At 44.0% G+C, this 21,023-nt stretch overlaps 1 protein-coding gene across 1 annotated transcript in view; it reads left to right on the plus strand.

Moving 5' to 3' along the window:
* Positions 1–21,023, plus strand: part of ARHGEF28 (Rho guanine nucleotide exchange factor 28) — a 345,613-nt gene that overhangs the window by 75,898 nt on the left and 248,692 nt on the right. Inside the window, exons 3-4 of the mRNA XM_075325325.1 lie at positions 11,280–11,427; positions 12,950–13,243. Of these exons, the coding sequence (XP_075181440.1) occupies positions 11,280–11,427; positions 12,950–13,243 (442 nt within the window). The remainder of the gene's footprint in view (positions 1–11,279; positions 11,428–12,949; positions 13,244–21,023) is intronic.

Genomic DNA, 21,023 nt, shown 5'->3' on the forward strand with positions numbered 1-21,023 from the left:
AACGCCTGTGGATCGGGTGCCATGGTCTGATACATAACGCCTGTGGATCGGGTGCCATGGTCTGATACATAACGTCTGTGGATCAGGTGCCATGGTCTGATACATAACGTCTGTGGATCGGGTGCTATGGTCTGATACATAACGTCTGTGGATCGGGTGCCATGGTCTGATACATAACGCCTGTGGATCGGGTGCTATGGTCTGATACATAACGCCTGTGGATCGGGTGCCATGGTCTGATACATAACGTCTGTGGATCGGGTGCCATGGTCTGATACATAACGTCTGTGGATCGGGTGCTATGGTCTGATACATAACGCCTGTGGATCGGGTGCCATGGTCTGATACATAACGCCTGTGGATCGGGTGCCATGGTCTGATACATAACGTCTGTGGATCGGGTGCTATGGTCTGATACATAACGCCTGTGGATCGGGTGCCATGGTCTGATACATAACGCCTGTGGATCGGGTGCCATGGTCTGATACATAACGCCTGTGGATCCAGCAGCTCATGTATCAGTTTCACTTTAAAGGCTGCAGTTCTCAAATTCAAATAGGAAAATAATAACTAAGTGTCTGCAGGGGATTTCTGAAATCTCAGGCCTTTTGCTGATAATGTAAGATGCAGCTTTTCTGCAGTAATGCTGTGTGTGAATGTGGCTTCTTATACAGAGGCAGAATAGCAACGTACAAATGGCTGATGTGTCACCAGAAATGCCGGTTTTCCAGAAGGTCATGTGTACGGTACTTTACTGGCACTCCGAAATCGCACAGAGCCCCTCTCCCACAGCCACCCAAAATTTCTCTTATCAGGGGATGTAGTATTAGGCTATGTGCCCACAGTATAATGTACCTGTGGACGTTGCCGCAGAAAACCCACGGATTTATCTGGATTTTCCAGATAAAGCCGCAGGTTTAAGCAAGTACAGACACTCCCCATGTTATCCTATGTGACATGGGGAGTGCTGTATCAATGCTGCGGTATGTGCGGCTGCAGAATATGTTGCGGATTTCCCGCAGCCGCTCGTAACTGCATTTAATTTATTCCTGCGGAAATATCTGCGGAATTCCCGCCTTTCCACTATGGAGATAGAGGCCGGGACTTCTGCAGGTATTTCCACACTCGTCCCGCAACAAAATTCTTGGAACCCGCAGCAATGGTTAGCTGTGGATTCTGGGGAGCAGCTGCGGGAAACCTGTGGACAAACCTGTGGCAAAATCCGTGTGTACATTGTTCCGTGGGCACATAGCCATAGGCTGCGTTTTTCCTGCATTTGGTTTGCATGTTTTTTTTTTCATTGTTTTTATACAATACATTGTAATAAAAAACTACTTTGTACAGTACCAGCAAAACCTATAAGACAGAAATCTCCAGCATACAGACACACACCGGCTCTTTTCTCTTGACTGAAATGGAAAACTGCTTCATTTTTCAATTCTTTCAGTGTTTTTGCTGCTTTTTTCCACCCTTGAAGGCAATGAGTGAATATACACAGCTATTTTTTGCTGTGCTTTTTGCTGCTTTTTTGGAGACTGTACTGTAGACAAATGACCAGCCAAAATTGCAGCTTTTTTACTCCCAGGAGATTAGGTTTTGCTGCAAAAAAAAAATATGCTGCTCAAACGCACGGTGTGAACATAGCCTTAAGTGAACATGCAGTGTATGTGACGTGGTGTATCCCTCAGGCTGTGTTTTCTCCCGTCTCTCCCAATCACAGGGATTCATCTCAGCTGGGCGTCATCGGTCGGGGGATAGTCGGGCTGCCCGCACATTAGACTGTCGGCCGACCCCTCTGATATTGGCTGGTTTGGCCGTCTTTAGTCTGATGTGTGTGGAGGCTTTTGGTTACAGGGAAGAATAGAAGGTTACTTCGAGTCAGTAGATTTGTGGGGCTGGGAAATTGGCTATTAACAACCTGTGACTGATCTGCTGGGTCCGTTGCTGCGTCGTTTTGACGCATCCGTTATTTTTGTGGTGTCAACGAATGCAACGGGTCCGTTATTTCACAGGAATCCGTTAGCTGATTCCTGTGAAATAACGGACCGTTGCATCCGTTTGGCGTCCGTTGGGCGTCCATCTAACGGAATCCGTCGGCTCTGTTTTATTTCTTTTTTTATTTTTTTTTCATTCTGGGCATGCTCAGAATAAATTAGCGGAATCCAGCAGCGGATTCCGTTGTTAAGCACTTAGCAACGGAATCCGCTACCATAGGGAACCATTATAAATTTTAACAAAACCAACGGAATCCGTTGGTTGGCGTCATTTTGACACAAGCATTTAACGTTACATTCTGCATTGCTTCCGCTTGGCGGAAGCAACGGAGCATCGGCCAACGGAAGCAACGCAGGTACTTTTGGCACAATCCGTCATCAATGCAAGTCTATGGGAAACAACGGAATCCGTTAACGGATTCCGCTGTTTCCCAAGACAGCGGATTGCGCCAAAAAAAAAAGAACGCAAGTGTGAAAGTACCCTTACATGGCGGAAAGTTTAATTCTGGTACAATCTGAAATTCTTGGTAGCGGATTGTAAATCTGAGTGTCATCAGTATAAATGTGAAAAGATATCGTAAGTATAGGTAGAGGGGAAGGGGCCTCAGGGCAGAGCCAGGAGGGATACTGAGGCTGGGTGAGATGAGCAGGAGGTGTGTATGGGAGATACCAAAGACCCCCAAACAACAAAAGTGGACCCCAAGCACAATAGATAACTATTAGTGGTGAGCGAGCACTAGCATGTTCCAGTGCTTGTAATGAGGAATTAATGCTCGGATGGGCACGACTCATGTGCCAAATATAATGAAAATCAATGGGGAAGTCAACCATTTTTCTGGGAAAAATTGACTTCTTGACTTCCATTATACTCGGATACTCAATTCACGCTCATCCGAGCATCCAACAGCTCGTAACGAGTACCGGGCACGCAAGCATGGCAGTGCTCACTCATCACTAATAACGATCAGCCAAATGAGTTTCTCCCATACCCTGCAGTGCTTCTGTGTTCTCAGCAAGAGAGGGGCGGCCAAACTCCTCTGGAGGTGGCTTATCCGAGGGAGAATAAAAGCATCAACTGTGTGAAATGGGACATGGTTACATGGTTATATAGGCTGAAAAAAAACCTAGACCCATCTAGTTCACTCTTCCTCCTCCAATTATATATTTTGTCATTAAATCATTTATAACCGACAATGTTGTGATTGTGAGGAAATCATCCAGCCCTTTTTTATAAGTTGTTATCGCGTCAGCCATTACTGCCTCTTGTGGTAGGGCATTCCACAGTCTGACTGCTCTAACTGTAAAGAACCCTTTCCTATTTAGCTGCCGGAATCGCTTTTCTGCCACTCGCAGTGAGTGCCCCCTGGTCCTTCGTACTGTCTTTGGAAGGAATAAGTCATGTGCCAGTCCTTTATATTGACCACACATGTATTTATACATAGAAATGAGATCTCCTCTCAGATGTCTTTTTTCTAAGCTAAAGAAATCCAGCTTTTTCAATCTGTCATCATATGGAAGGCCTCCATTCCTTGTAATAATCTAGCTGGCCGCTCTTTGAAGTGACATACCGACTCCTTCTCTCCCCCGACCCCATCTGTGACATCTGTTACCTGATCCCGGTAGAGGCCGTGCCGACATCGCTGGAGCGGCATCGGAGGTGAGTATAAGTGTTATTATTTTAAAAGGGGGGGAACATACAGATTGAGAAGGGGTTGTCAGACTTGTGGACAATAGAGATGAGCGGACCTTTGGAGGTTCAGTTCAGCAGGTACAGTCGAACATTAAAAGAGTTTGATCTGAACCTCAATGGAATTCAGTAATTGGGCATTTCGCGTCTCCACCCATATGCAGCCAGCCATAAGCAGAACTCTTCTGGGGGAGGGTGGGCAGGGTTTTTCAATTATTATTATTTTATTTTTTGGTGCACACTACATCTGTTCATGCTGATTTTATCCGCATTGTGAGCCGATCAAACACTACACGCGGCTTGCACAGGGCTGAGCACCACTAACACCCGAGCACAGCGCGGCTCGCTTCAGTGGTTTGCACTCGTAATTCACTTGAACTTCGAATCCAAACTGTTTTTTTTGGAAGTCGGTTTCTGAACATCGAACTTTCAGGTTTGCTCATCTCTACTGGACAGCCGCTTTAACAGAGTAGCTGGAAGAAATGGGATTGACAGAAGGTCTCATATTGTTTTATAATTATAAAGCTGAGATCAATCTGCTGAGAAAACTGCACAGATTTACAAAGAATAAAAGAAAATGTACAATAAATAACGGGAATCCTTCAGCGTTGCGGTCGTGCTCTTTTCATCCTTCAGGTCCCGGTATCTAACCTTTCATATAATTAGTAGAACAATGACTACAGTGACCGCTGCTAAAGGCTTTTCATTGAATACAAATTACTGAAAAGAACTTTTGAAGTTTTCCGAGCCGTGTGTGATTCTTATGTGCCCCTCTTATTAGGAAGAATAATCCTCTCCATTGAGACGATTTATTATAGCCAATGTCAATGGCTTCGTATATAAGACTGTCTAATACGAGGGGCTGCTGATAAGTCTTTGGCTTTGTGATCTTTTATTGTTTCTATGGTAACGAATATTACATCACATGAAAGTCTCATGTGTCTAATATATGTTTTCAAAATTTTGTGTTTGTTGCTTATGGCAAAAGTGTTCTATACACGCGGGAAAACAAAATGGTGGAGTCTAATGCGATATTCACAGCAACTGAGAGCAGAGGAGGGATAAAACTCTTGTTTCTGCAAGAAAAGTCCGAGAAGGCTATTAACCCCTTAACGACCGCGGGGAGTAATATTATGTCCCTGCGGTCAGTGTTAATCTCCACCTGCTGCTGCGGGCTGCAAGCGGGGATCCTCGCACATGTCAGCTGATTTGTACAGCTGACATGTGAGATTCGCAGGTACGAGTGGAATCGCTATCCACCGGTATCTGTTAACCCCTTAAATGGTGTTGCGAAGATGGGACAGTGCCATGTTAACGGCGATCGCGGTAGCTCTGTACTCATAGGCCGCCACTGGAAGTCACATCACGTGATCACATGGATCCGATGGTTGTCATGGTAGCACAGGGTCATGTGATGACTCCTGTAGCTCACATGACTAAGGTCCTGTAAGAAGCAGCCCAGTACTGCAGGTTATAAGAGATGAGCATTTCTCCTGATCTGAGCGGTGCTGATTTGATCGGGAGAAATGAATGAGCGATGAGACTGCTAATCGTTATAGCCCCCTAGGGGACCTAGTAAAATAAAAAAAAAGAGATTATAAAAAAGTTTCAAAAAATTAAAAAAAGCTTAAAAGTTCAAATCACCCCCTTTTGCCCCATTGGAAATTAATATAAAAAAATCTCAAAAATATACACACATTTGGTATTGACGCGTTCACAAATGCCTGATCTATCAAAATATAAAATCAGTTAATCTGATAAATGGCGTAGCGGCAAAAAAAAATTCCACACGTTTTTTGGTCACTACAGATTTTGCGCAAAATCCAATAACAGGCGATGAAAATGTAGCACCCTGCAAAAATGATACCGTTAAAAATGTCAGCCCGAGACGTAAAAAATAAGCCATCACTGAGTCATAGATCCTAAAAAATGACAACACTAAGAGTCGCAGGAAATGGCGCAAAACGTACAACACTTTTTTGGACCCGTCTGATTTTTTTTCTAACCTCTTAGATAAAAGTAAACCTATACATGTTTGGTGTCAACGAACTCACACCGACCTCAGGCATCACAATGACACATGAGTTTTACCATATAGTGAACACACTGAATAAAATATCTTAAAAGCAATAGTGCAATAGCACTTTTTTGCTATTTTTCCGCAGTTGGAATTTTTTTTGCTGTTTTCCAGTACACTATATGGGAAAACTCATGGTTTAATTTAAAAGTATAGCTCGTTCTGCAAAAAAACGAGCCCTCACATGACCAGATTGACTGAAAAATAAAAAAGTTACGGCTCTCGGAAGAAGGAAGGTGAAAAAAAAACATACAAAGCGCAAAATCGGCCAGTCATTAAGGGGTTAATGGATGATATTGGGGGATCAATTCCCTTCATATTCCACAGTTAATAACTGAGTTGCCAAATTTAAAATGGGCCACTTAAGCACCAATGATGAGGAATGCCCTGGACGACCGAGTGTGGTTGTTCCGGAGATAATCGATGCTGTGCACAACATCATACTGGAGAATCGACGAATTTCAGCTAAAGCAACAACAGACATGGGGATTTCCCGTGAACGTGTTTGTGTCATTATCCATCATGAACATTTGGACATGAGGAAGTTATCTGCAAAGTGAGTCCCCAAATGTTTTACATCAGATCAGAGAAGTATTCGAGTGAAAACTTCCCGGTCCATTTGTCAGTGTTTCCGGACTGATAAGAACTTCCTGGATCGACTAGTCACTATGGATGAGACCTGGATTTATTTGTATGACCCTGAAAACAAGGAGCAGACAAAAGAGTGGAGGCACAGTGATTCTCCTCATCCAAAGAAGTTCAGGGTGCAAAAATCAGCCACTAAGGTGATGGCGTCTGTGTTCTGGGATAAGGAGGTCGTGCTGCTAGTGGACTACCTTCAAAAGGGTTCCACCATCAATGCAAGGTGTTACATTGAACTTTTGGACCAATTGAAGGCAGCTGTGAAGGCAAAAGGTGCGGCAAGCTGTCCAATGGAATCTTGTTCCTGCAAGACAACGCCTCCGCTCACACTGCACAAGTGACCACGCAAAACTGGCAGAGCTGGGCTTCCAGCTCGTTGACCACCCACCTTATTTACCAGATCTAGCTCCCTCCGACTATCATCTGTTTCCAAACCTGAAGAAATACCTCAAGGGTACCAAATTTGACACCATTTCTGATGCTATGGCTGCTATGGATGCCTGGTTAGAGGCACAACTGAAATCCTTCTTTTTGCTAGGCTTACAGAACTTGGAATATCGATGTAAGAAGTGTGTTGACATCAGTGGAGAGTATGTGGAATAAATGTAAAGTTTCATCATCCTATCTCGTTTCTTTCTGGGTAAAGCCAAAGACTTATCAGCAGCCTCTTGTATATTGGTTAAAATAAAGTAGACAACCCATTTAACAATACCAGAGACATAATTACTGATCTAAAATAATTATAGACAGGGCCGGCTCCATGTTTTTGTGAGCCCCGGGCGAAAGAGTCTCAGTGGGCCCCATCCACACACAGACACGCACGTACGGATACACATACAGGCATATGTACATATTTAAAGAGAAATTCAGAAAAATATATATAAACAGACAAATCCATACACAGTCATATACACTGACATATATAGATGCTTATCATACACAGGGACACATTAGAGATATTATTAATATGGGGAAGCTGGCAGCAGCCTCACTCACCTCCCCCACTTGTCTCCCGTCCAGCTCCTCCAGGGCATGTGGTTGTGCTGCGCTGATTGGTGGCCGTCACTAACAGACATGGCCGCACACAGAGCATACTGACACTGCTGAATATACATCACAGGCGAGGCCGGGGGCATACACATTATTGTGGAGGGGGGCATACAGCTCCAGAGGGGGGATACAGCTCTGAGGGCTATTCAGTACTGTGGTGGAGGGCGACATACAGCTCTGGGGGGTATACAGCACTGGGGTGGACGGGATATACAGCTCTAGGAGGTATAAAAGTATGCAACCCCCACATTCCTCTATATAACATAATGCACCCATATTGCTCCACATAATTTAATGCAGCCTCATATTACTCCATATAATGCACCCGCATATTTTTCCATAGTATTATGCAGCCCCCATAGTCCTCCAAATAGAATAATGCACCAATTATTCCTCCATATAATATAATGCACCCCAGATTGCTCCACATAATGTAATGTAGCCTCATATTCCTCCATATAGTATTATGCAGCCCCCATGTGGCAGCACCATGCAGCGCTCATGTGGCAGCATTATACAGCCCCATATCACTTAATGCAGCCCCATAGTCGTGTGGACACCGTGATTAATACATACTCACTTCTTGTTCCCCTGCTGCTCCGAACTCCTCAGCGTGTCCACTGTTCTGCTGCTCTGACAGCTCAGCACACAGGCGCGCACAGTAATGATGTCATCACGCTTCTCTGTACTGAGCTGTCAGAGGCAGAGCGCAGAGACGCTGCAGAAGAATGATGAGAGAGGAAGCGCGCCACTCTATCATGATTGCTGTAATGCCGATACAATTGAAAGTGCGATCCTCAGTGGGGGGAGGGAGGCCCCTCCCCACCGCGCTGGCACCCGGCCCCTCTGACTCATGGGCTCTATAGCGGCCGCGTGGCCTGCCACCATTTGTAGTACGCTACCCTGCCGTCTGCCAGTGGGCCCCCTCGGTGGTGTAGGACCCTGGAACTTGCCCAGGTGTATCGGGTGCTGACGCCAGCCCTGATTATAGACCCCACAGAACCCTTGTTTTCAAAATGTCTCCTGGAGGAGGAGCAGTGACCAGATGTGTCCATCATTATCCCCTTCCAGTAGAAAGCAATGTTCCCATGTAAGGTGCTGTACGATTGGAGGAGGATGATGGCCCGGTCTGATGAGACGCGCCACCACCAGCTGTCATTTTTAAAACCGGAAAGCAGGTCCAGGAGGAGAACCCACAAAATCATGTCCCCAAAACACTTGTTAAAGGCAAAATGACCAACCCTTTAATACTGTTCGCATGAAATAGAAAAAAAAGCTTAATTTTGGTTTTCTAAATCACAAACCATAAGAGGGAATAATTTTGCAGGACCCTGGTCCCACAGTCATGTTAATAATCCATGGCCAGACTGTACATGACACTCATGTTGCCTTATTGACCCCAATGACAGGGTTCCTGCCTTGGGGGTTGTCATTTTGCTGTCAGTTGTGGAGGAACTAAAGGCAGTGTGAACAAAGCCTTGTTATTAAAGGATTTATCACACAATTACAACTTGACAGCTGGGATCCCCAATGATCACAAGAATGGGTCTGAATATGCGAACTGCTGCTCCATGGAAAGTCTACCAGTCCCATAGACCATGAATGGGGCAATAGTGCTTCTGCTGCTCCCTTCACTGGGAGGACACAGGGCTCAGGTTCTCGTGGTCTATGAGCCCTCCAGTGTCATGGACTTATTTACCCAGAGCAATTTTTAGTACATGTAGCCTTAGACTAATTAGTGACTCGTCAGTGGGCACTTGGTGATTATTTTATGGTCAGTGTGATGTACAGTCATATGAAAAAGTTTGGGCACCCCTATTAATGTTAACCTTTTTTTTTTTTTTTATAACAATTTGGGTTTTTGCAACAGCTATTTCAGTTTCATATATCTAATAACTGATGGACTGAGTAATATTTCTGGATTGGAATGAGGATATTGTACTAACAGAAAATGTGCAATCCGCATTTAAACAAAATTTGAACGGTGCAAAAGTATGAGCACCTCAACATAAAAGTGACATTACTATTTTGTAGATCCTCCTTTTGCAAAAATAACAGCCTCTAGTCGCTTCCTGTAGCTTTTAATGAGTTCCTGGATCCTGGATGAAGGTATATTTGACCATTCCTGTTTACAAAACAATTCCAGTTCAGTTAAGTTTGATGGTGGCCGAGCATGGACAGCACGCTTCAAATCATCCCACAGATTTTCAATGATATTCAGGTCTGGGGACTGGGATGGCCATTCCAGAACATTGTAATTGTTCCTCTGCATGAATGCCTGAGTAGATTTGGAGCGGTGTTTTGGATCATTGTCTTGCTGAAATATCCATCCCCTGTGTAACTTCAGCTTCGTCACCGATTCTTGCACATTATTGTCAAGAATCTGCTGATACTGAGTTGAATCCATGCGACCCTCAACTTTAACAAGATTCCTGGTGCCGGCATTGGCCACACAGCACCAAAGCATGATGGAACCTCCACCAAATTTTACTGTGGGTTAGCAAGTGCTTTTCTTGGAATGCCGTGTTTTTTTGCCTCCATGCATAACGGCTTTTTGTATGACCAAACAACTCAATTTTTGTTTCATCAGTCCACAGGACCTTCGTCCAAAATGTAACTGGCTTGTCCAAATGTGCTTTTGCATACCTCCGGTGACTCTGTTTGTGGCGTGCTTGCAGAAACGGCTTCTTTCGCATCACTCTCCCATACAGCTTCTCCTTGTGCAACGTGCGCTGTATTGTTGACCAATGCACATTGACACCATCTGCAGCAAGATGAAGCTGCAGGTCTTTGGAGGTGGTCTGTGGATTGTCCTTGACTGTTCTCACCATTCTTCTTCTCTGCCTTTCTGATATTTTTCTTGGCCTGCAACTTCTGGGCGTAACAAGAACTGTACCTGTGTTCTTACATTTCCTTACTATGTTCCTCACAATGGAAACTGATAGTTTAAATCTCTGATACAACTTTTTTATCCTTCCCCTGAACAACTATGCTGAATAATCTTTGTTTTCAGATCATTTGAGAGTTGTTTTGAGGAGCCCATGATGCCACTCTTCATAGGAGAGTCAAATAGGAGAACAACTTGCAAGTGGCCACCTTAAATACCTTTTCTCATGATTGGATACACCTGCCTATGAAGTTCAAAGCTCAATGAGGTTAGAAAACCAATTTAGTGCTTTAGTAAGTCAGTAAAAAGTAGTTAGGAGTGTTCAAATCAAGAAATTGATAAGGGTGCCCATACTTTTGCACCGGTCAAATGTTGTTTAAATGCGGATTGCACATTTTCTGTTAGTACAATAAACCTCATTTCAATCCAGAAATATTACTCAGTCCATCAGTTATTAGATGTATGAAACTGAAATAGCTGTTGCAAAAACCCAAATTGTTATACAGAAAAAAGTTTAACATTAATAGGGGTGCCCAAACTTTTTCATATGACTGTAGATGCACAATGTTATTCCTACCCCTGTGTAGTGGGCACAGTAGAATAGACATTTTGGAGCAGTGAGGCTGTGGAATATATATAAATAATTGGCTGCATTACTTCTCCCATAAACTGGATTTTTGCCCTATATTCATATACTGTGCTGTGTAAGGAATACATCTATATCTCTGCTCTATAGACCATTACATTGATGGAACAGGACCCATCTGCTGGGAATCAGATTATCGCTGTGGCTTTACTGACTGCATGAAATATATGAAAGCATAAGGAAATGTAAAAATTGTGTGCGGATTAACACTTGTGACCCGCAGCGCTGCACTGATCTAGTGCTGACATCTGAGGCTGCAGATGCTGCATAGACTCACTGTCTGCTTTATTTTGCAGGGTCAGATGACCGTATTTGCACAGTTCGGGGAAGATTTCCATCTCCCAGAAGATGCCGAGTTTTATTTTGTTTACAATGGGTCCAGTCACAGACACGTTTCGTTTGCTGAACGCCTGAGCGCGAACTCTCTGCAGTCTGTTTTCCCAGGTCAGCAGATATTATTGCAATAAAGAAATATGAACAGGTTCTGTGCTTGTACCACTGGTATTAAAGGGAATCTGTCAGTAGGTTTTTACTACCTCCTCTAAGAGTAGCATGATGTAGACAAAGCGGGCCTGAGTTCAATGATGTAACACTTATATTTCCGTGTGCAGCTGTTCTGACCCAGTGAAAGATTTTAGATTTTGTATGTAGCAGAGCTCTGGGAGCTGCCCCCACCCACACCAGGCTTTCAGTATACATTTCCATAGACAGAAACTGCTAATCACTGAAGGGGTGAAGTGGACTAGAGCTCAGACCTTCTGCTGAGACCCACTAATGTTAAAGATAACAGGCAGGTAAACGGACTGTGAGATAAGAAATGCAGAGATGGCATCTCTGCTTTAACTATTGCAGCACGCTGTCTTCAGATTACATTGTAGAAACCTACTGACAGACTCCTGTTAACCAAGCAAGAGTAAGGTTCATCAAAGCTGCCACGAGAGCTGACCATGCTGCATGGCAGACGGTCACATTTTGAATTTCATTTTAAGAGCTACTATGAAAAAATAAACCCTGTGTCTTGCTTTGGTGCCAGGATTATCCACTTTTAACAATCATTTTTATGTTAAAATCTCTAGATGAACCGGTCACCAGATTTTTTTTGTTCTAAACCAAGACCAGCACCTTAAGCAGCTCCTGTGCTGCATTCTATAAAGCTGCATGTAGTCCCCTGATTCCCCCGTACACCCCACAAATACCTTTATAAAATCTCCTGCCATGTATCCTAGTCATTGGGTCCGGTCCGAGGGGCATCCTATTTTGCAGCTCTTGTCCCTCCTTTTGGCTCTGATTGCCTTCCTTCTTGGATGATTGATGTGGATTACTCCTCTGGCATCATCCACGTGGCCGGGCAAAATCTCGCTCCTGCAAAGAGAAATTGCCAGTTCACTTAGGTGCACTTCCCTCTGCCCAATTGCGGACACAGCCGAAAACATTGGTGCGTCTGCAAGAGCCAGCCAGTTCTCAGCGCCGGTGCGAGATGTTGCCCGGCTCCGTGGATGAAGCCGGAGGTGGCATACCCATCAGTCATCAAAGGAAGACAGCGACCAGCGCTGAAAGGAGGGCCAAGAGCTGCAAAATAGGTCACCCCTCGGACCACACCCAACGATTCGCACACATGGTGGGAGATTTTATAAAGGGATTTGACTTTTTAAAAAGAATAAGCATGTCCTTCTTTCAACGGTGTTGTAGTGGTTTTTCACCATTACAAAGCAGTGCAAAAATACTGTAAAAACAGCCAAAAAACGCACTAACACCTCAGGTTATTTTCTGCAAAGAGATGAGATTTTACTGCAGAAAAAAATGCAGCAAAAACGCCCTGTGTGAACATTGCCTTACAAAGACTTGATCTCATGATTCCCAAGAAAGTAGGGAAATGCCATATGATAGGATCATATACTGAGATAGAAGATATTATTGATCTTGGCAGAAAGCTGGTAAAGTTTCTTCCCTTTTTCATTGTTTCCAGGTCACAGTTGCCCGGAGTCAGTAGGAGTGACGGTCTGTATGCACACTCATGGCTACTCTCCTGTGATTGTGGCCTCCACGTCCGTCTCTTATGTGCGGGATACAGCATGCAGCATATCGCACTCCCTAAGAAGCCATTGTGATCGTCTTACCTCAGCCAGCCAGCAGACCATACTTGACAAGTTTGATGTCACTGCACAGGACTTGAAATCTCTAGACCAGAGTATGATGCTGTGTTTAGCACATGAGGACTTTACACCATCTTGGAATATATTGGGATCATATGCTCAGTCTGGTAAGGCTGCATCATTTATGATTGGGTATTACCTGCATGATATTTTCAGGAGTTCTGTATATTCTAAGGGGAACCGATCAGCTGTGCTAGCCTCACCAAACCGCTACCATGTGTCTACTGTTACCATGTGTCTACTGCTACCGTGTGTCTACCGCTACCGTGTGTCTACCGCTACCGTGTGTCTACCGCTACCGTGTGTCTACCGCTACCGTGTGTCTACCGCTACCGTGTGTCTACCGCTACCGTGTGTCTACCGCTACCGTGTGTCTACCGCTACCGTGTGTCTACTGCACCATGTTCCTTAGAAGCTCCTCCTTACACCTTAATTGTAAAACCAAGTGTTATTTTGCGATTGCGCTTTGCACATTTGTGAGGACTAGTCCGGCTTGACTAATGCTCATTCCCATCCTATAAACTTGTCCTCGGTGCGTGATTGACAGGATTTGTAAGAGCAATGTCATCTTCAGCTCTTTGCAGATTTAGTGCTGACATTCTGCCTCCCTGGGAGTGTACAGTACAGCGGCTTCATCTGTGAGCAACACCTCTTTGTAAAGACCATAAACATTAGCACTAAACAGCAGATTTTATTTTTGTTCTTAAAGGGAATCTTTCACCAAGTTTTTTTCTCCCCCATTTGACAGCAGGATAATGTAGAGACAGAGACCCTGATTCCAGCGATGTGTCACCTACTGAGCTGAGCGTCCCCTGCACAGTCTATGAAGATTGTGTATGATACGTGCGCACTTACATACGTGCATCCATTACAGCACGTGCACATTGACAGCACGTGCTGTCAAATCGCTGCAGAATATTCAGTAGTTACTTGTGTATGGGCCCATACAAAGCTCATGAATGTTTGACTACCAAGCAGCACACCAAGTAGTCCTCTAATGATAATCTCCTGCTAATTAAACAGGGATATTATAGAAACTACACTAAGCAGCCCAGTAAGTGAAAATAAAAACTGCACACAGTTCCAGCATATAATCTTTATTTTCAGACCCTCTGATGGGCAGTTTGCAGCCCACTTCTTGTTTTTCTCCAATAATACATACTGGATGTGGGTTCTTTGTGTCTGTGTACTTCAGTAGATCTTTTCTATCAGCACAGCTTCATTTATGGACTGATTTTTCCTCCTAGAGCCTTTAATGGATCACCCTCTTCCCTTTACGGACACACTAATGGGATGCAGGGACGTGTGTCTAATATGTCCTGTGTCTGATATTGCTTACGACTTAGATATTGGCGCCTCGTTTGGCAGATATATTGATTGTTTTTAATATGAGATGTAGCCACCTCTAGTGACAGCCTATTTCCTACTGATGCAAAAGGACTGGGTTTTGATCAAAACATGCAAACCTCAACTCCAACAGCAACTGTCGTGGGAGTTTCAGGAGGCCCACTTACACATTAGATGGTCAGCCGGTCCCACCAAAATCATCAGGTTTAACCAGTCAACTCCTCTAATGTGTATGGAAACCTTACACCGAGAGAAGACAGGAGTCAGAACAGCAAAAGCAGATGCCCTGAGCCAACAGCAGCAAGTAGCAGTATGCCATTAATTCATGTTCAAAGCAGCAGCACAGTAAGTTATGTACAGGAGGTTGCGCAGGCTCTGCATCAACAAAATGATTGGGTTTTTTTCCATTTTTTTTTAATGAAGACTTAGGTTCCTAATTTTTCATTTAAGAAGCCAATCCACAAATAAAAAAAAAAGTGAGTGCAGAAATGTCCACAACGATTAACTAAGGGAGATTTCTGTTTCCATATTTTTCTGCTGTAAGTCATTCCTTGTCCGAGCAGTCACCAGCTGACGTTATGTAGAAGTTACCGGAAACGCTTCAGTCTAACAATAGTGGAGTGAGACGGGATCAAGCTTCAATATCATGTAGATGCATTAGAGACAAATGTGGGACGATCAAGTAAAGGAAGGTTTCAGCAGCCAGTAATGATCAACTTGCTTTATTATGCCATCATAAATACAGGAACCGCAGCATAAGCCCCAGACCAGTGCTAGGGCTCGACGCGTCGCTGCTGTTTCTCTCTTCTAGACTATAGTAGAGTCAGAAGCGTCAACGCTGAAACCTGAACTTGCTGATGACGTGTGACAATGACGATGTACAGGGGCTGCCGGAGAACAGTTCAGCACCATTATAATTTAGATACTGTATTATCACTGTGTGGAATACGAGCGGTGACATTACATATCGCCTTGGGTTGGTAGTTTGCATTTACTTGATGAACTCCGCTACTTCATAAATCACTGGTATGGAGGCTTCATGCAGTTTCACAGATGCCTTCTTGACATATCGGAATTTGATGGTTATAACTTCCTTTTCTGTCTATTGTAAAGTCTAGAACATTCCTGGCCGGTAGATCATTGCACTAACTGCTGTGTTGTGGGAGAATCATTGTACACTGCAGCTACAATCATGACGTCTGCTACACCAATTCCACTTTAGACTTTATCCCATCTGCTATATGTTATATATACAGTATATGTAGATATTACTATTACGATCAGACCCGCTCATGTGGACGAGACACTTCTCAGATACTGGGAATACGCATGTAATGGGCTTCTCACTTTACATACATTTTGGTGGCAGGAGTTTTCTCGCTATGGAAAGTCTTAGAGGTTGTCCACTGCTTGGACAGCCCCTTCTCATTCCCCATGTTTGCCCCTATTAAAATAAAAAATATTCTCCTCTCATACCGGAGCGGTTCCAGCGATGTAAACACCCATGTTCTCGGGCCGGCTTCTTACTCATACGTCTGAAGGTGGGGAGCGGGAAGCCGGGGGTGTTTGGGAGCAGGGCTGTCATGACCTAACAACCTCAAGTGATCCCCGGGAACACAAGTGCCGACACCACTGGAACAGCACAGAGTATAGGCTTGTTTTTCTTTTAATGTGGCCAAACCTGGGAATGAGAAAGCGTTGTCCTTGTCCTTCTCCAGGGAAAAACTGGACTATCATTTCTGGTGTGAAAAAAAACGTTGGCACTTTTTGCAGAATTTGATGGACTGATGTAGCCATGCCCTGTTCCACCCCGACTCCTCCGGAGCCTCATCGATTTGGCAGAGCAGCATCAAACTGGTGCGAAAACGCCAAAGTCGCAACATTTTTAAACATCTACAGGTTGCACAAATAGATTAACAGCTAAGCGGTTTATGCCAGATTTCTGGCTAAAAGGGAATCTGTCAGCAGGTTTTTGCTACCTCATCTGAGAGCAACATAATATAGGAAGAAAGACCCTGATTCCAACAATGTATCACTTAGTTTAAGGGGTGCAGCAGTTGTAACACAATCCGAGTACTTAGATGTAGGATAGCTGAGAAAGCTGTCCCTGTCCCACACCATGCTCTGTGTACATTGTCTATTGACACTGAGCTGCTAATCACAGGAGGGGTGTAGTCTGACCTAAGTTTTTTTCCCTTGTGTAGTAGATTTAGTCACAGTAATGATAAGGTCCTGACACTAAAACCATTATTATAAGTAAACAGCAGGCAGCTTGATAAGAGACACATAGATGAAATCTGTGTTTTAACTCCTACAGCATGCTGTCCTCAGAATACATAGTAAAAATGTACTGACAGATTCCCTTTAAAGTTTTTCATGAATCAGACCCTACACCATTATCTACCTGTAAGGAGGAAGAGCAAGGTAACCTAGGTAGTTTCTCAGAAATATATAATCAACAATGACAAGTAATATTCTTGCAGTATACATTTACTAGCTGCATATTGGCAGGTCTATCCATATTCTAATCGTAGTAACGCTTTTTTTTTTTGCATGTTTCAATGATGACACAGTGGTGATAGTCACCCTGGAAGATGAAAGCCCAAATGGCGCCGAGGGATTAAGCTTCCATCTTGCTTCCCTGTCCCCCAGTGCTTCCTGCTTTGCTGATGTTGCCCATTGTTTCCATGTACGCTTCCTTCACTGCCTGTGGCGACGGTACATTGTGAGCATCGGCTGCTTCAAGATTGTAGCAACCAAACAAAATCTTACTATGCACAACAGGTTATTGGTCGGGATTGGGATTTGTGAATCTGACATTTTAGACTCTCCGCTTCCTTTTGCCCTTTAAGTTTTGCACAGGAAGCACTAGAGTGTAATGAATGGTGTTTACAGGCGGAGTGCACAGGGCTGGTAGGTGGGGGTGACGGAGGCCATTATTCAGTTACTGGGACGTTGCTGTCGCCTGTATATATTTATACGCTGTGTTCTGCTGTGATGTCACATGTCATCATAAATGCATAAAACAATTCTGTGTACAGGCAGCGCTTTATTGACACTTTGGTCATAAAACTCATCATAAATGCATAAATCAGTGCAGATAATAAATACTGAAGACAGCTGTGTACATGTATAGCGTTCTCTTAATCTGCACTAATGTATATGACATATGCAGCACTATGCTGTACAATTACATATATGATGGCACATATGCTGATCATAAAAATCAGGTCAATCATATGTATATAAACTAGAATTAGAATTTTTGGGGCACTGGAAATCCCATCCTAGTATGATATACGCGAGTCCTGAATTATCAGCAATTTTCGAGGCTCTTACACATATGAATGTTTAGAGGCAGCGGCGGAGATATCATTGGTGCAGCCTGTGTGGCCATACAGGGGTCCAGGAGGTAAGGGGGCAAATCTCTACCTCCAGAGCTTGTGCACTGTGATGAACGGCTGCACAGGGCCCATAGCTTGTTCTTGCACAGTGGCCCTTTTCTGTCTGTGTCCTCCAGTGGCTAGCCACATGCCTGCTTAGGCCGGTTTCACACATCCGGCTTTTTGCCGTTTTGCCGGATGCGGCGCTCTCCCGTACAGTTAATACAGTACAATGACAGCAAAAACAAAAAGCAGCACCAAATGTGCACTACAGCACTAAACATTCCAAACTGTACTTATTTTAAAAATTTTGAGATTTTTGGCAAAAAATTGCAATTTCTTGAGCTGCTTCGCCACGTCACGGCAAATCTCATTTGAAGCAGTCCTACACTAAAATATTTTTATAAAATGTGCCATACGGCCTCACATATGAATAGTAGAACTGCTCTTAGCAGCACTCACCTGGTCTATTTCAATCCCGTACCCATGACTGAGTCATGGCTGTGGGCGGGACAGGTCCAAGCAAATGCCGCATGAAGTAAATAGCCTGTGGACAAAGCCTGATGACTTAATGTGAACAGTCACCAACCGCCAAAATCTAGACAGATGGAATACATCCCAAATTGGGGTGCAAAGCAAGGTGGAGGTCAACCACCGACCAATTCACTGAAGAAAAAATTCACAGGCTATTTACTTCATGCAGCATTTGCTTGGACCTGTCCCGCCCACAGCCATGACTCAGTCATGGGTACGGGATTGAAATAGACCAGGTGAGTGCTGCTGAGAGCAGTTCTACTATTCATATGTGAGGCCGTATGGCACATTTTATAAAAATATTTTAGTGTAGGACTGCTTCAAATGAGATTTGCCGTGACGTGGCGAAGCAGCTCAAGAAATTGCAATTTTTTGCCAAAAATCTCAAAATTTTTTAAAATAAGTACAGTTTGGAATGTTTAGTGCTGTAGTGCACATTTGGTGCTGCTTTTTGTTTTTTCTTTAGTACAATGACAGCGCTGTAACTTCTGGGTCACATGCGCCGGTCACATGACAGCATGTGACCGGCGCTTGTTGCGCTGTCACTGTACTGTATTAACTGTACGGGAGAGCGCTGCATCCGGCAAAACGGCAAAAAGCCGGATGTGTGAAACCGGCCTTAGGCTGCTTTCACACCTCTGGTTTCTGCAATGCGGCACACTCCGGCACTTTGCAGGAAAATCGCAACCGTTTTTTTTTTGCTGCCGGTTGCGATTTTCCTGCATAGACTTTAATAAGTGCCGCATTGTGCCGCATGGCCTTGCGTTACATCCGTTTTTTGCCGCATGCGGCAGATTTAGCCGATGCGGCGGCCGGATGGAACGTTGCCTGGCACGTTTTTTCGTGCGGCAAAAAAAAACCGCATCGCGCCGCATTCGGCCGATGCGGCGCATTTTTCAATGCATGCCTATGGCGGCCGGATGCGGCGTGATGCGGCAATAACCGCATCCGGCCGCCGCATGCGGTTTTTGCCACTGCGCATGCTCAGTAGCATGCCGCAAGCGGCAAAAACCGGACGGGCCGCAAAGGAAAAACTTATGCAAAGGATGCGGTGTTTTCACCGCATCCGTTTTATAGCTTGCACAGCCGGATTGAGCCGCAGAGCTCAAGCCGGATGTGTGAAAGCAGCCTTAGCCGGCCCTCCATTCCTGGCGGCAGGAGATGCGGGCCCCTGCTGTGAGATGGTTGCAGCTCCCGGCGGTAGGACCCACATCTAACCAATATTTAGTATCTATCTGGTCTATGCCTTAAATGTCCCATGTGGGAATACCCCTTTAATTCTTATAAAATGCAACTTTTTATATTATATTATTTATTTTTCATGATCTCTGTGTTACATCAGCTAATAGAAATCATCCGGTTTACATCAAGAATACGTCCATTTTTCTGCTGCAGATTCGCAGCACTCTTGAAGCTATTCCATAGCAAGCTCAGTGTGTGTAAGACTATGTTCACACCTTGCATTTTTGCTGAGTTTTAGGCTATGTGCGCACTAGAAAGTGCCTTTTTCTTAAGAAAAATCTGGACCCTCTTAAAGAATCCCGCACCCACGGTAAAAAAAACGCACCAAAACCGCAACGAAATCCGCATGCAGTTTTACCGTGGATTTTGTGCGGATTTACTGCGGATTTTCCACAAGTTGGTCCCTGCGGCTTTTTACCATTATCTATGGCAAGCACCGCAGGTACCTGCGGAAAAGAAGTGACCTGCTCATTGATTCTGTAGTGGAAAATCCGCGGGTATAAAAAAACGCAGTGTGCGCACAGCAGTTTTTAAAACCCACAGGATTTGCTGGGGAATGACTGCAGCAATGTTAGACACATTTTGTGCAGCAAATCCGTGGTAAATCCGCAGCGTGCGCACACAGCCTTAAGCAAATAAAAAGCTGCTTTTTTTTCAGCGCCATCAAAAGCTAAGACATTCCACAAATCTCTGCACACTCCAGACACAGCGGCTTTTTTCTTTCCTGACTGAAATGGAAAACTGCTGAGTTTTTGAAAGAAGCAGCGGTCAGTTCTTACAGCGTTTTTACTGCTTTTTTGACCATTGAAAGGAATGCGAGTGCAAAAACGCAACACTTGTGTTTTTTGGGGTTTTTTTGCTGTGTTTTTCTGCTGCATTTTTTTTGCTTTTGTTCTGCTGCGTTTTTTGCTGAATTATTTTGCTGTGTTTTTCTACTGCATTTATTTGCAGCATATTTTTTTTGTTCTTTTTTTCTTCTGCGTATTTTGCTGTATTTTTTTGATGATTTTTTTTGCTACTTTTCGGGTGAATGAAACTAACTTTATTTAAACATTACTATAGACAAATGACACATCAAAAACACAGCTAAAAACACTACTAAACCTGCTCTTTGGAAGCGGCTTTTTAATGGCCAAGAGAGCAGGTTTTGCTGCAGATAAAAATGCAGCAAAAGTGTAACGTGTGAACATAGCCTAAGCCGGCCGAGTTCACGTGTCCAGTATCTTCTATTAGAACAGATCCAGCAGCGAGACATTTTGCAATCACACATTTTTTTTATCCATTTTTGGAAAAAAAAAATTTTTTTGCAGGATCCGTTTTTGTTATGGGAGTTTATGGAAAACGGATCTATTGATTGCTATTTAGCGAACCACTTTTTATT

This window comes from Anomaloglossus baeobatrachus, chromosome 1 (genome assembly GCF_048569485.1).
Source record: "Anomaloglossus baeobatrachus isolate aAnoBae1 chromosome 1, aAnoBae1.hap1, whole genome shotgun sequence".
NCBI lineage: Eukaryota > Metazoa > Chordata > Amphibia > Anura > Aromobatidae > Anomaloglossus > Anomaloglossus baeobatrachus.